This window comes from Mobula birostris, chromosome 4 (genome assembly GCF_030028105.1).
Source record: "Mobula birostris isolate sMobBir1 chromosome 4, sMobBir1.hap1, whole genome shotgun sequence".
Taxonomy (NCBI): Eukaryota; Metazoa; Chordata; class Chondrichthyes; order Myliobatiformes; family Myliobatidae; genus Mobula; species Mobula birostris.
In genome coordinates this window covers 77,577,142-77,594,613 of record NC_092373.1, presented here as the reverse complement: position 1 = coordinate 77,594,613, position 17,472 = coordinate 77,577,142, and the positions used below count along the sequence as shown (strand labels likewise).

The following is a 17,472-nucleotide window of genomic DNA, read 5'->3' as shown; positions in this document are numbered from 1 at the left end:
TGCTGGAAAATAAACTAGATTGCCTGTGTCTGAGTCTGAATCAGCGTGAGATGAAGGACAGTCGCATGCTCATCCTGATGGAAACATGGCTCCAGAATACCATCCCTGAAAAGGCCATCCAGCTAGAGGGTTTCAGCTCTTTTCTGGTTCCCATGACTTCCGGCAACACCTGTGGTGACAGTGTACATACCTATACGCATAAAAAACTGGTGTGTGAACACTTTGGTAGTGACAACCCACTGTTCGCCTGTGGTAGAGTTCTGAACAGCAAAGTGCAAACCCTTCTATTTACTGACCTTCACTGCTGTTGTGATTGTGGCTGTATATATTCCCCCTGTGCCAATGCAGGGGAAGCACTGTGGGAGCTCTGTGTCATCTCTGATCTACAAATGACATGCTGAAGGTTTCTTTATTGTTGCTGGTGACTTCAAACACTCTAACTTCTAAAAAACAGTACTGCCTAAATTCTATTAGCATGTTTACTTTGCTACCAGAGGTGAGAGCATTTTAGACTTGGTTTAAACTAATATCCCTGGTACATACAAAGCTGTTCTCCATCCTTACTTCAATCTCTGACCATTTATCTGTTTTTCTAATTCCTGCATACAGACCACTGATAAATGAATCAAAGCAGTTCAAAGGGAGATCACCACAGTTTGAAAAGCTCAGAGGAACATGTTCAGAGAGGCGGCTGCTTATGACTGTCACATTAACATTGATGAATATGGAGATTGGTGATTGGCTACATAGAGAGGTGCACTGAGAATGAGACCATTATTGAACTATATGTGAGGGCAAATCAGAAGCCATGGCTGCCAGCAGCAGTCCAGGAACAGCTGAGAGATCAGGATGCTGTCTTCAGATTGGCGGGGGGGGAATAAGACAGCTCTCAGGTCAGCAAGAGCTGTACTTTCCTACACCACCAGGAAGGCAAAACAGGATTATTCGGAGAATATATACCCATTTCTGTGACACCAGAGACACGATCCACATGTGGCAGGGCATCCAGCCCTCAACAGGCTACGAGTCCAACCTGTATATCAATAACAGTGATGTTTCTCTTCTTCATAGGCTGAATGTCTTTTACGCTTGGTTTGGGGCAATGAATGATTTGTGCCTGGAGGAAGGCTCCTCACCTTCTGCCTGAGGAACAGCCATTCCTTCTGGCTGCAGCTGATGTGAGGAAGACCCTAGCCAGGATCAACCCACATAAAACTGTGGGGCTCGATAACATACCTGATCAGGTGTTGAGGGACCGTGCAGCCTAGTTAACTGAAGTTTGAACAGACACCTTCAACATCTCTCTGAAACAGTCCACTGTCCCCTCAGGCTTCAAGGCCGCCACCATCATCCTGTTCCCAAGAGGACGACAGTAATTTGCCTCAACGACTACCATCCAGCAGCACTGACCTCAACAAAAATGAAATACTTTAAGCGGTTCATCATGGATCACATTAAATGCCATCTTCCTGCTACATTAGTTCAAGTCTGCCCCGAGCCTTGTGGCCCATCAGCCCGGTGCTTATGCTGGTTTCTGTGGCGTGAAGCGACTGGGAGTACAAGACGCCAGTCTATCACGAGGTTAACCCCCAGCATTTGCCAGTACCCATTTTCAGCTGGGTAGACTGAAGCAGTGTGTGGTTAAGTCCCTTGCTCAAAGACACAACACGCTGCCTTGGCCGAGACTCGAACCCACGACCTTCTGATCGTGAGCTCGACACCCTAACCACTTGGCCACGCCCCATACCTCCTGCTACATTAGACACCTTTCAATTTGCTTATCACTCAAATTGGTCCACTGATGATGCCATAGCCTCTGCACTCTTCTCCATCCTGTCCCACCTGGTAATTAATACCTCATACACCAGTATGCTGTTTATTGACTTCAGCTTGTCATTTACTACGATCATCCCAACCTGGCGTCCACAGACCTCTTGCTCAATAGTATTGGTCCATGGCACAAAAAAGGTTGGGAACCTCTGTCTTAGAAGCTGGTGGGTAAATTTTCCTTGTTGGGTCTCAACACCCCTCTCTGTAACTGAATCCTAAATTTGACAGAAAGACCATAGTTAGTTTGTGTTGGCAGCAACATCCCCAGCTCTATTACGCTGAATACCAAAGCTCAGCCCGCTGATGTTCACACTGCTGATGCATGACTGCACAGCAAGATCCAGTTAAAACTGAACTGTCACTGATAACACAACAGTGGCTGGCTTCTTCAACAACAATGATGAAACGGTGTACAAAGGGGAGGGAGGGCAGCTGGTGAAATGGTGCGAGCACAACAACTTGAGGCTCAACATGGACAAGACCATAGGGATGATTGTGGACTTTAGGAAGGTGCAGGGTGACTTATTCCCGTTGCACACGAACAGCTCCTCCATGAGGAGAATTAGGAGCACCAAGGTCTGGAGTGCAGATAATGGACAATCTCAGCTGGTCCCTTAACACCACCTTTTTGGGCAAGGCGGCATGACAGGATCTCAGTTTCCTGTGGAGATTGAACCTCCCTATCTCCCAATCTAACCAACTTTATAGCAGCACCATCGACAGCGTTCAGAGAAGCTGCATCAACATCTAGTATGGGAATTGCAAGTCATGTTGTAACACCTGTGTTGCACTGGTTTTATTGCATGTGACTAGTCGCCGCACTCTTCGAGAAAATCAAATTACATAGTACTACATTAGGTACTAGTAGGCCATCAGAAGATTCCAGTTGTTGGAAGGAGGCAGTGAATAGAAACCACACACTTCTGGAGATGTGTTTTGTTTATATTAAAAAAAATCATAATTCCAACGTTCTGTTTAGATTCTAAATCTTAGATATCAAACCAAAACAAATTCTTTTTTGTTTAGAATCAGTGAGATTCCTTTATTACTCTAATCTCTCTAACTAATTAGATCTAATGTAATTCCCTATTTAAAAGTTTACAGACTAAGCTTTCCTTTTTACATAGCCCTTGTTAGTTAGAAAACTAAATATAATTCTTATTCATAAGTATTATGGTTAACTTCAGTTTCATTTCCAGGCAGTATATCCATGTTTATATACAAATTCAAAAATTATACATACACAGTTTAACTCCTTTCACAACAATTCTCTAACATCACAACTTTTAAACAAGGTAAATCTCATTCAGTAACTTATCGTAGTCTGCAATAATAATTAGCTCTTTCAGAAAATCAAATTCAGATTCCTCGAATGAAAATAAACTTATACATCCAACAATATTAAATCCTCTACGTCAGTACAGATTTCATTCCCGTGCTGGTTCGTCGAATTTAGGGTAGCTCACCATCTTCTTTCTTGGTTCATTGGAATGAAATAGTTTATCACACACAGCAAGTCAATTCACAAACTTGTACGAAAACTTGACCAAGTCCTTTGGTATGATTTTACAGAACTAATTCCCGACTACACAATAGGGATCTTGGACACTCGCCTCTGCCGACATTACCTGATTATAGCTGCTGCGTGTTATAGCCGTAGCTTCAATAAGTCTTCTATCGCTATTGTCTCTCCTCCAGGGGTTTCACCCTGAGGTTTTCAAGCTAGTAGGGTAAAGATACTCAGTGCTAATTCCACTCTTAACAGTTCATGTCTTCAGCTTCTAATCGTTGCTGTGTTTCTCTCCTTGTCCCTGCCTGCATCAACCACGTCTCGTCTCACATAGTGTTTTTTCTCAAATTCTTTTTTAAAAAAAACCTTGTTTTCATCCCTCCGCAGGTGAAGCTTTCGAATATTACATATTTGGGTTTAATTAACCTGGGTTACAATATGATCGCAAGTCCCTTCAAAGGATTGTGAGGACTGCTGAGAGGATCATCAGGCCCTCAGAGGTATTTATCAGGATGCTGTGTATGCAGGACCCTTGGCATCGTCAATGATCCCTCCCATGTGTCCAGCAACCTCTTTGAACCTCTGCCATCAGACAGGAGGTACTCTAGCATTAGGACAAGAACCATTTGGATGGGAAACAGCTTCCTCCCCCAAGGCCATAAGACTACTAAACTCCATGCCACCACCCAGGTCTCATCGTGCATGAAGCATCTGTAGAGTTATACCGTTTGCTTTTTAATCCTGTATCATAAATGCACCTTTTTTGTTAATTTACTTGTGGTAATATTATGTTGTGTGTTATATGTGAATTACATGTAATGTGTTTTGCACCTTAGCCCGGATGAATGTTGTTTAGTTTGGCAGTATACATGTGTACAGTTAAAATGACAATAAACTGACTTTGAACTTGAACTGCCAGAAATATACTCTGAGCCCCAGCCTTCTACACATTCAAGGGTAAAGTGCAAACCGAAGTTGTCCAGATGTCCCATTTTGCTTCTCTGAGGGAGGTCCCAACATCTAAAACGTGGAAATTGGCTCTCAGATGCTATTGTATCCGATGCAGAATGCAAGACCCAACTGATTTAATAGCATCACAGTGCAAAAATATTAAGTCAAAATTAAAAGTTACTTTTTTTAAAAAAAAACTCTCTACAATGTTCAATTCTTTGCGTTTTAGTTAATTTTCTAACTTTAAGCTTATTTGAAATTTATGGACACTTATTACCAATTAGTCAAGAAAAGACCCATCTCCTTTCCCTCTCCTCTTTTCTCATCTCCATCTTTCTCCTTTTACCCTCTCCTGAGTTAATGGAGTTCTTCTGAAGTTGGATCACTTTATTAATGTAGGAAGCAAGGAGTCAACTTGCCCTCAAGATCACACAAGCAGTAACACTAAAGTGATTTGTTAATTTGTTTTTCTGATGTTAGTTTGTAAACAAATAGACAAGATGCAGTATCCAGTTCTTCTTTATTGCCATTCCATGACATGCACCAATCAAGAATGCAGATGAGGCCTTGATTAAGCATTTTATTTGACAAACCACCTTTCCAACTGTGCAGCACTCCCTCAGTACTGCATCCTTTGTCATCCATCACGTTCTTTATGAAATGGAGCATTTGACTACAACCCAAGTCAATAAACATATAGAACCACCAGATTTGCTTTATGACCAGGGTATAACTTTAAAACCAGATGAATGAATCCAGACATATATAGCATCAAAAGACCCTTAACAAGCTGATTGGAGTTCAAATTCTAATTTGGTTTAAGCCACTTTCCCATTATACAGAAGTGGCTGTTTGTCTTGGCTCTCAGAATTCTGAAAGATCTCATATTTATATTGAATAGGGACCAAATAATTCACATTTTACACAAGGAATAAGTTTTTTTCAGCCAGAGCTTGTGCTGCAACAGAAACCAATTGTTTCTCATCCAACCTAAGAACAGCACAAAGGGAATCTGGAAACACTTGTCAGAGATGGAATTGCTGAAAATTCTCCAAATTACAGTTTAAACATATTAGATGCATGTTTCCTTGTACTTGGCTCCAACAGTAGTTCTGATCTATTACAGGTGGTTAAGAGTTCATAAGATTTCACCAGTGCTAAAATAAGTGAAGGAACACAGTAACTAAGAGTTCAGTGGATGTCCCCACAAATCTACAGCACTCTCAGGAACAGACAGTCGGACCTCTAAAGTCATTTCCTGTAACTTCTGCTGTGTGTGATGCAGTTGCAGGGTAAATGCAAGCAGTATGGCACCACAACAGATTCCCAGTTCAAAGGGAAGGTAAATAGCAATTTAAAAATAAAATGCGCAATTGTCTAAATGGCTATCAGCTTGAAGGCTTCCTTCAAACAGACAAGTGGGAAGGAGTTTCAACTCCTTTAAACAACCCTCCCCAGACACTAATTTCCTCAATCCCTTGATAACCTGGAGCAATTTTTGTTTTAGATTTTTCATGAAGTATTGATACTGATGGCTGAGGTAAAAAGAAAATTCCATTAGATTGTTATCATTTTTAGACCATTGGTGCAGTGAGCTCATAACAAGATTTGTGGCATCATTTCAACCTCTCAGTCTGTTTTTCACAATGACTTCATCAAAAAGATTAGCTTTCTACCACATTATTTGCATCTTATGTTTACACGCATACATCATCGGTGTGGAAGAAATTGAAGCTTTTGAAGGACTTAATTGTGCAAAAGCAGAAGAGATGACTTAACGTTATGGGTATTCTGCCTCTCTTTACAATGGAACTGGTAATGCAAAAGTTGCATTTAAAAAAGGACATTAACAAGAGGGAAGTTCCACAGATAAAACAAGATCTCATTGCAAGACACTTAATCCAGATGTAAAACATGTTCAGCTACTGGTATAGATGGAAAAATGCTGAAGTAATAGTCATAGTCACAGTCATACTTTATTGATCCCGGGGTAAATGGAACTAATCTTCCAGGTTCTACTCAAACAGGACTAGTCTTAAAATATATTGTTCCATAACTGGGCCAGGGATAAACCCAGCAACTGCAGCTAAGGGCAGTGGAAACATGAGTTACATGCACTTATTTGTAAAGACAGTGTTTAGTCAAGGACAGTATATTTTTTTTTATACAAAGTAAATCATGTCTGACCAACTTCACTGATAAAGCATCAGAAAAGTTGGATCAGGGCAGCACTCCATGAGTAGTCAGAATCATACTGCATGGAATAGGCCCTTCATCCACTGTATCTGTGCTACCATATATGTACTATCTATGCTAATCTTATGTTTCCTCTTGCATTTTCCTTAATACCCCCTCTTCAAAGAAGCTGATTCACTTGTCATCTACCCACCTACACTAGTGGCAGTTTGCATTAGCTGATTCATCTCTATTATATGGCTTTCAAAAGTCTGGCAACATACAATTAAGGAGTAAATGTCAGCATGAATATAATAGGTTTTGTAACAGGCTGGCACTACCGGTTGTAACTCAACACCCAGGTCAAGTAAGGCAGATGCCACCAGAAGGTTCTTCTCACGCCAGGACAGTATATAGACAGTGGCATGATTTGGGTGGCCAACTTCACAAATGGGACTCTTTCACTTGTGATACAGATGGCCACATCACCCGCTCTTCTTCAAACAGATGCAGGTCTTTCAGATTATTCTTGGAAGATTAAAGCCTGGGACTTGATCATTTGGGTCACCTGCTAAGATATAGTTGGTGATGTCTGCAGTTCATGTGTACGTGAAGGACAAAAATGAGCAGCAATGGTACAGTAACATATCGGAAGATGTATATCAATTGGATTTCCTGTTAAATTATGAATGTGATATATTTTGGAACTAAAACAATTATGGAAACTCAGCAGAAATGTACAGGAAGTCAGTATCAGGAAAAAAAAAGCAAATTCATTCCTTATCAATTACTGTCCCTAGATAGCCCTTCTCCCCAAATGACCTCTGCCAGTGATTGTGCCATTATTAATATTAATTTAGCTTCTGTATCATTCCTCATCCCTCCTTTTTATTTCAGTTTCTCTGAATTTACAGCTTTAATTTCTCTTCATTTGCTATTAATACAAACTAATCGTTAAAAGAAAATTTGCTGGAGCCAATGAGTTAATCATTAATGGTTTGAATATCCAAAAGGTATATTGGATTGTATGTGGCACTGTTCCATCTAGCAAGTCTGCTTTCTACAGTAAAAGTTTTAGTATCTAAAACTTTTCTAAAAGGTATTTTTGTGAAACTGGGCCAAAAGAAGCTACCTAGTTAAAAATGCAAACTGTACACCTACTGTCAGCCACACTTTCCTTCCTCCCATTGTTGTTGTTTGATATTCATCCAAAAAAATAATAGTTAAAAAACTATGAGTTCCTCAGCTCACTAAATGAAGGTTATGATCTCATTTTGATTAATCTGTTCCTTAAAGTTATGCATAGCTGGGCTTTCTGACTAATTTGCCCATCATTTGCCTGTTAACGTTAAAATGGATTTCTCTAACATTGGAGACTATACATGCTTTTCTTAACGAAAAAGTCACACTAGAAAAATAGAGGGCTATGTGGTAGAGAAATTCTAGGCAGTTTCTACAGTAGGTTACATGGTCAGCAGTTAACAGTAGGTTACATTGTGGGCTGATGGGCCTGTAATGGGCTGTAGATTTCTATGTTTCTATGTTAATAAGCCCCTGCTTTATCACCACAAATAACTATTTCAAATTCAAATAGTTCTGTATTAAAAATTCAAAAAATATTTTGTGGTAACTATATTAAGATACAAGGTCAGCTGGTGGTGTAGTGGCATCCGCACCAGTCTTCGAGGCGAGAGGACCCTGGTTCGAATCCAGTCGGCATCTTGCATACTTTCCACCTAGGGTTGGGTTGAGCATTGAGCTAACAATTCAGCCTCATAATAAAACAGACAAATGCTAAAAAAAAATGGCTAGGTTGCCATCTGATGCGTCACAAGGCGCAGAAAGGAATAACAGCAATATTAAGATATAGTTTGGTTTTAAAATATTATTGAGTATGGGCAAAACGATAAGTACTTCGTCCCATAACAGGCGAGTCAAAAACTAGAAGGCACAGGAGTAGATCAGAGACAAGAGGTGTTTCACGCTGAAAGTGGTTGAGATCTGGAATGCACTGCCTGAGTGCACTGAAACAAGTATTCATTCTCACAACTTTCAGTGCATACTTGGATGAGTTTCTGAATCGCCAGTTTTCTTTCCAAGGCTATGAGCCAAGTACTGGTAAGAGAGATGAGTGTAGATGGCATGTGATGGTTGATATAGACATACAGTAGTGGGCTGATTAGACTGCTTCTGTGCTCTATGACTCTGTGATACTTGAGGGAACAACATAAATTACGATATTTGTATTACTTGATGTTGCTCAATTTATATTCCCTGCGCTTGCAAAGGTACTCACTTTTCCTGTTTAAAAACACATCAGTTTATGTTTAAAACATTAAATGCCTGGGTCATGTTCCAACACTCCCACATATCAATAACAATTATTGACTTTGATTTCCTTACTTTTTATCTGGTAACTCTATCAAAAACAATAAACAAAACTAAGTACAAAACTGAACATTGACCTTATTTTTTAATATATATTATTTCTGTTTTTGCATAATATTTATCTATTCAATATATGTATACTGTAATTGATTTACTTATTTATTATTTTTTTCTTCTATATTATGTATTGCATTGAACTGCTGCTGCTAAGTTAGCAAGTTTCACGTCACATGCCAATGATAATAAACCTGATTCTGAAATTAATTCCATCAAGACCAGACTGAATTCCATTTTAAATCTCTTTGGAGAATTGTTCCTCAAAAACTTAGGCTCAACAACTTTACAGAATTGGGGCAAATTTCATATCTGGTTTGTGGTGGTATTTTAGCATTTTGACACTTGACACACGAAGTCCTGAAATCTGTAGCCTAAACAACAATCCTCAAGCGGTCCACAGGTTGGTCGCTATCAAATGGCCTCTGCAGTTAGGAGCATGAAGACCTGATTATACAGCCCCCTCCTCCTCCCATAACTGTCTGATCATCCTCATAACTTGAAGGTATCAACTTGATTGTTGGTTGGTCCAGACTCTAGCATCTGCAGTTTTTTGTATTAACAGGTGCCTATGTTGTCACTCAGCTGAGAAAGTGCAGACAACTCAGTCAACAAATCTCACTTGGATTTCACCTTCAAAATGGTTGACATAATTCACTGGTGACACCAGAGAGACATCTCAATTGCTAGCCCATCACCTACTTGATGTCACCACACACAAATATCTCCCTAAATGACTTCCTTCACATTATATTAAACAGATATTTGATTTACTTAGATCTCCTGTGCTGATATCCTTAAACTTAGGGACATATAGTAGACAACCTGACGGGGAGACAAAGCTTCCATTCTGGAAAGCATTTCCTGTGGTAAATTAATTCATCAGGCTTACAATGGAACCTTGGCTGCTTACATAGGAAATGGAAAAGATTGTCTTGCAACTATCTGGTTTGTTGCCAATGCTTCCACATTAATCAATTTGATACCCAAATGTCAGTTTAAAATCACAACATCAAAGTGTCAGAGATCATTGGCCTTGCCCAACAACATTTACACTGTCTAAAACTCTGCTCAGCTTTCTAATCCACATTCACTTTCAAGTTCCCTCACAAGAGCTTGGGAAATTTCCCAATTGCACTTAAGGTGCATATCATTTTCTTTAGAAATATGTAAATTATAATCGACTTCCCAAACTCTGTTTTTGTCTCTGCTACTATTATCTGACTGCCTGCAGTTGAAATTAAATCTTATTTTAGGTCTTTTTTTTCCACATCTTTTATTCAAACTGGATTGACATCATATTTTTCTGGTGTACAGTCATTAATATGAAGACACCTATCCATAACAGAAATCTAAAATCTCACCAACTCTGTCGCAAGAATATCAAAGCATAAAGCATTTGTACTTGTCTTCAGAAAAGAGAGGATTTAGCAATGCAAACATGCTGAGGAGGGTAGTCACAGGTTTTGCCTTCAGAACTTTTGAAGCTCTGAATAAGTTTCACAGACACAGAAACTGAAACACTTTAAAAAATAAATACAAAGGAACACTTTAGAATTCAACATTCTGACAGTTACCCATTTTCCATGCAGAACGGTGATTATTCTCTGATAAGAGTTGGATGAAGACAAGTATGAGGAGACTCATGAGGAGTGCGAAGGCTGGCACAGTCTACTTTCTGTGCAGCAGACTGTAATTCTATGCTAATTAATGACGTGGCTTGGGATACAAGCCCTTTAAAGTTAGACTCCCCCATGCACTGATGATTGAAAGTGTGTCATGGTCCAAGCCAGATCCCAACTTTAATGTTTGGCCTGTCAAGAGATCAATGACCTGACCAGAGAAAATGGCTGGTGCGGGCGTTAACATCTGCACCCCTGAGCTTCAGTCGAACAGAAAACTAATGTGCTCACATTCTCTGTCTGGGACCTAATCCAGCAGCACAGTATTGGAGAGTGGCATTTATAATCAGCAAGAATAGCATATTTTGCAAGCAATTTTCCACCTGCTTATTTTCAGTGACATGTGTCAAAAAAGACTGTTAATCCTGCTGAGTGATACTGAGCAGTACATCAGTGTAACCTGGAAGTGTTAGTTCTTGAGTTACAAATAACAGTTTTCTATAAATAAAAATTGATAATCTTGAAGCTCAAGTTGGAAAACTGAAAATTCCTTTCCCTAGTCCTGCAGCACTTCCAGTATAAAGCTAGTATTATAAACAACAAAATGGATCTTTTATTGCATAAACAACTACACAGTTTACATTAATGCTGAAAATCCTGGAAATATTCAGCAAGCCACAAATATTCAGAGTGATAATCTTTCATCTGGTACTGGAGAAAATGTTAAGTTCTGTGAAAGAGTTAAATAAAGGAGGAGATACATGAGATTTGTGCGAATCATAAATATTGATGGTTCAATGCAGTAGACTAAATAAATCTGTAATCGTTGATCAACTAACTGGAGGAAAAGAATCTTGAATATTTCACATTGCCACGTGGACTAAAGTGCTCTCATAAAACCCCTAATTTTTCCAAATCTGGTTCAAACTTCTTGACCTTGTTTTTGTGTTCACTCCTTCTTGGCTCCTCAGCCCTGTCACTTCTATCACCCCTGTGTTTAATCAAATATTATTTCAGCTCCTAACAGCTCTAACTTACGATGATTGATCCTCAGCCCAACATTTTGGTATGGATCCTCTGATTTAAAAATAAATAGTCACTTCTGCTTGGAAGTGCTTGGTTTCACCATGTAACCAGATGGAAGTTTGAGACTCCCAAGTGAAAACAGAGGTCTCTCACTTTGATCCTGCAGTTCATGATCTCGGGACAACAATGTACCATTGCTGACTCCTCATGTTTGGTATTCATACTGTATTTTCAAACATCGTGAACCATTGGGCCATTAAGTCTCTGCCACTTCTTATCAGGCCCATTTCCCCACTAACTGACTTCTGTCTCCCAATGTCCCAATCATCTACCTCCAACAGGGGCAAGTTCCAATAGTTAGTTAACCTACCTGCTCAATTTTGGGATTTAGGAGGAGGAGGCAAGAGTACCCAGAGGAGACCCACGCAGACACTGGGCAAATCTTGACACACCCAGCGCCCTAGGCCAGCATTGAACCAGAATACAGGAACTATAAAGTGCAACCAAAGAGCAGTGTGGGGGAGGGGAGGGGAAGAGCAAAATTTCCCACTGAAATCATCCCAGATAACCTGATGAAAGTATAATTGCCCACTGAGTTCAATTCCAAGAAAGAGCCCTTAACAGATGCACAAATACAAAGCAAACTTCTTTTTCTTTAATTTGGCTGATTTAAATAAACTTAATTGTTTCCTGGTGCTTTTAGGCTTTCTTTCGAACAACTGCTTTAACGGTTGATAGAAATTTTAATTGTAGGTTTTGTGGCTTGAGTTGCTTTCAAATGATTGGGGCTATTAATCAATCTTTTTGACAGTGAGAGCGTGGCATCAGTAAATGAGCACCAGAATTTGAATTTGAATTTTGAATTTGAAAGGGAGAATAATTGAATAGTTTTGCTACATTAGAACATTACATTCTCCCTAACCCCGATGAATACACAGCATTCTTTTCCAATATATTGAAAATACAGTCAGGCTAAGCGATTAAACTACAGGTAGGAATAATACTTATTTATCCATTTATCCACAGCACACAGTCCTTTTGCTAATGGTATAATTAAATTGAATTTTCAATGTGACATCACATTTCGCTTTTAACAGGTTATGTCCATTTATTACTGCCTGTATGGGTCACACTAGATCTTAGTCTGAGCTTTCTGTCAACCTCCTAATAGAAGTTAAAACCTGACTTGGTGGATTTTGCCAAGCTCTAGTCATTTTCTTTAGCTTCGTTGACAGAGGATGTCCTTCCCAAGCTGTCTCAGCAGTAACACAATGGAAAGGAAAATCTGCCTTGATGTACCAAGCCAATTATCAAGGGCAGTGGCCAAAGTATGACAAGTACTGCAAGGTTCAATAGACCGAAACTGTAGCTCACCACAACACGTGGATTGAAACAGGATAGCAAAGCAGTCTGGTTGCTGGTTAATCTTGAGCTATGGGGGAATGGTTTTCACACATGTGTGCTTGTTGTTCAAGACACTCTTTGAGCAAACAGATGCTTTCCAAGCCTCAGGAATGCTATTCCCACTGTCACATGGGTTGCGTCAAATTGTGTCTAGTAAAGCTCTTAAAGGACTCATTCTTACGTGGAGCTGGCTGGTAAGGTGGGTTCAGGTGGTCCAATGTTATAGGTTTTAGGATCAGATATCAAAAATTTGGTGAGAAGATGTCAACATTCAGAAAAAGGAGCTGGAGTCAGGCTTTTCCCATCCAAAAACTTTGGCCTGTCAGCCTAAGGCACAACCTCCTTGTAAACGGCCTTGGAATAGTTATTGTTGAATGATACTTCTTAAATTAGCTTTTCATTTAGTTTGAATCAACTTTTATGCTTTGCCCAGGAGACAATATGTTAAAACAGTTATGATCAAAATGGACCAAGCTCATGGGCAGGACAATTCCATGGCCAGATGTGTTCACTGAGGCTTTGGGAGCTAGCATAGCTTTCAGCAGAAGGTTCCCACAATTGAGACAATTCCTGCTGTCCACTGCAAAGCCCGGTTTATGCAGGGCCAGGCAAAGGATCAGAGGTGACGCTCAGCAGCAATGAGCAACCACGTGAAATTTATCAGTCCTTAACTTTCATTTCTGGTACACAGTTGTTTTAGAACTTGAATCTATTTTGATCTTAATTATTTTAACATACAACCACTGACTCCTGCATAGTTGATTCAATCTAAAAGAAAAACTAATTTAAGAACCACAATTCAACAGTGAGTATTCCAAGGCAGTTTACAGAAAATAGTTGATTGAAAGATAAAATGTTCAAAAATACCACAGGACTGCTCAACTCTAATACCAACTTGCTCCTGCAAAAAGCGATATTCTTAAGTTCAGGCATACAAGAACAGTTAGAAATCCTCAGCAGACTACTGAAATGTGTGGGCTTCAATAGCTCTGGTCTCACCCACTGACTTACTTGTACACGGCATTGCTCTTGGGTCTGTCTCTGCTCTGTAGTAACCCTTTTCACAGATACATTGTGATGAGCTCTCTTGATGCGAGTAACTATGAGGTGGGCATTTCATGCAGTACGCATCCATGGAGGAAGCCTTGTAGAAACCAGGCCGACATGCTGAAATACAAAACAAAAGGAGCTGTAGAAGCAGGTTACACAAACTATCAAAATTTACTTAAGTACTGGTGTAGATCCATTGTACCAGTGTCACTTGCTCTACACAAGCCCACTCTAAATTCTTTTTATCCAACTGGTTATAGCCAGACCTGCAGCAAGAAGATATTTAACTCAAAATAAATCAAGAATAAAGGATCAGGGAGCTCTAGGTTAAGAATGGTTTCATGAATTTCACTGACAAAACAAAAACTCACTAACCATTTCCCAGCATGGTGCAAAGAACGAACAAGATATTTAAATAAGTTCTTAAAATAAGTTCCCAGAGGAAGAGCGTGCAGGAGGAATTCACAGGGAGAACAGGTTTAATTGGCTGAACCAATGAATATATTAGATAAGTGGCAAAAGCTATTAGCCACACAACATGAATTTGTTCAAATCCAAATAGTTTCTTTATTATCAGAAACACAAAATACTCTGCAGATGCTGGGGTCAAAGCAACATGCACAGCACGCTGGAGGAACTCAGCAGGTCAGGCAGCATCCGTGGAAACGATGAGTCGACGTTTCGGACCAAGACCCTTCATCAGGACTGAAGAGGGAGGGGGCAGGGGCCCTATAAAGAAGGTGGTGGGAGGGTGGGAAGGAGAAGGCTGGTAGGTGCCAGGTGACAAAACACTATAAGGGGAAAGATCAAGGGGTGGGGGAGGGGAAAAGCAGGAAAGTTGAAAAAGGAATAGGGGAAAGCACAATGAGTAGTAGGAGGCAGAACCATGAAGGAGGTGATAGGCAGCTGGAGGAGGGGGCAGAGTGAAACTGGGATGGGGGGACAGAGGGGGGGGGAATTACCAGAAGTTGGAGAATTCAATGTTTATCCGAATGGGAATGTGAAGCAGAGTTGAAGTGGGCGGCAACTGGGAAATCCTGTCTGTTATGGCGGACGGAGCGGAACCGGGAGATCCTGTCTGTTGTGGCGTCTGCCACAACGGACAGGATCTCCCGAATGCCACCCACTTCAATTCTGCTTCACATTCCCATTTGGATATGTCCATACATGGCCTCCTCTACTGACATGATGAGGCCAAGCTCAGGTTGGAGGAGCAACACCTCATATACCGTCTGGGTAGTCTCCAGCCCCTGGGCATGAACATGTTGCAGTGTATAATTCAACATCATTATATTTTGTGTTGGATTTATTGATGATCATCTTATATTTATGGTCTAAAGCTAAAAGTCCTTCACCCAATGAAACCCTTTGAGGACGACTCTATTAGATCACACCTATCTTCTTTTTTTAAAAAAAAGAACTCCAATTGTATTTATTCTTTCCTGAGGGGTCTACTTGCTAGAATTATTCCAGCGCATACATTTTTAAAATCCTGTCCAGTGTCTCTATATCCTCTTTATAAAATAGTACCAAACTGTTACATTACCCCAACCATAGTCTAACCAAGGTTTAATACCAGTATAACTTCATTTCTCTGATTTTCAGTAATATCCTTCAACAAATTGACACCAATGAGCTGTTTATTCTTTTACTGGAATTAATTTACGCTTCTTTAGGTGACCTGTTTATAAATATGATGGGTCCCTCTTTCTCTAGAGATTTTCCATTGATGATAAAGAATCACCATTCTTCCAAATGAAATTTACTATCCTAAACTTGTTATATTATGCTATGATATAAATAATACTTCCTCTATCTCAATGCTGTAGGCTGAAAACCCAAAAAGTCATGTGTTTTCCATCACCATTTGCACTTTAGTACTGGATTTTGGGAAGTAACCAGTCAATTTTACAGCTACTAAGTAAAAACAGCTGATTAACTAAGGCAACTTTCCAATTAGTGTGACTTCTGCATTTGGGGAAAACAAGCTGAATCTCTTTACATTAGTCTCAGATTAGTTTTTTTTTTAATAATCTCAAGGATGTTGGAAAAAAATTTCTTTAGCCAACTGGCTCAGTTTGTTCTCTTCCCAACAAATCTCAGAAAAAAAGTCTGTCTCCAGAAGACCTTCACAGCACAAATGTTAGTAGGATTTCACACAGAAATCAGGATGGCTGATTGAGATTGGCAGCTCAATCATCATGAGAGGAACAGCTGTATATGGACAAGGGTTGAAGGGCCTATTCCAAGTTGTATGCTCTTTACTACAGCTCAGAAAATTCAGCTACGTACTTCAGCCCCCAGTTCCTTTGCATTTTGTATTTGTAATCCTGACGAAATCCAGGTTTTGTATATTACTGACAATTCATCTTCAACTGGAAGGAATGCAGGAGACTACACTCATATTTTCCATCGAGAAAAGGAAGCAAGGTATGAAGATGTAACACCTCCCACCCTTGTGCAGTGACATTTAATCACATACCTTATAAAACAGTCAACATGAGCTAAGTGAGTCATAAATTTACTGAACAATTATTCTTTGTCATGAAGCAATCTCTGGTGCATTTTAAGTACTTGAAGCAATCCATGACCTTTTAAGCCCAATTTAATTATGACAGGAAATACTTGACTTATAGAAATACAGTAGATTCCAGTTAATTAGGACATATTGCCACCAGTACATTTTGGCCCAATTAACTGGCTGCCTCAATTAGCCGAAATTTCATGGAAGTAGATAAAAGGGTATTAAAAAAAGGCAAACTGCTGCTTAACTGAGTAACAATTTCTGTATTTAAATAAAATACAGAACAAATTTGAACACTATCAATATTATTACTGTACTATAAAACTGTATTAGTTCCTAATAGTTCATCCAGTGTATGTTTTTCATTGACTGTAAATAAAATCGGCACAGACACCTAGTGTAGGTAATGGATGGCCTTCATAAAATGTTATCGACAATTACATCTTCCAAATTTTCATTTTTATTGCAACATTCAAGATTATTGTTGATACCTTCAAATTTTTCATATTTACTAATTGCTGAAGTAGTGAAATTGTTTCACTTTTACTCCTGGCCGTATCCGGCATCTCCAAGTCTCAATGCTTGAAATCACCGTGAGCAAACAGTTCTGAATTGTTTTACAGCTTATTTCTCATCAGCTATCAATGATAACAATCACTGTTTTTTGAACACAAGCACACACAAATGACACTACTTAAAAACTGTTCGCTCTAAGCACAGCATTGTGCCTAACCATCACACAAGTGCTTCTGACACTAGTTAGAGACTGTTTGGCAACAGTCTCCTGCCTCAATGAAGGGGCATAGTGTCTCGATTAAACAAAACATATTCTGGCTATTTTCTTAATAAGTTTTTGTTCTTTAAGAGTTGTTGCAAATAAGTGGCTACTTTAATTAACCAATGGCCTAATGAACGGAATGCACTGTACTAAGTCTGTA

The 17,472-nt window shown here is 39.5% G+C and overlaps 1 protein-coding gene across 1 annotated transcript in view; it reads right to left on the bottom strand.

Annotated features, from left to right (window-relative positions):
• The window catches only part of epha4b (eph receptor A4b), a 386,372-nt gene that overhangs the window by 138,672 nt on the left and 230,228 nt on the right, over positions 1–17,472 (bottom strand). Inside the window, exon 4 of the mRNA XM_072255642.1 lies at positions 13,972–14,127. Within this exon, the coding sequence (XP_072111743.1) occupies positions 13,972–14,127 (156 nt within the window). The remainder of the gene's footprint in view (positions 1–13,971; positions 14,128–17,472) is intronic.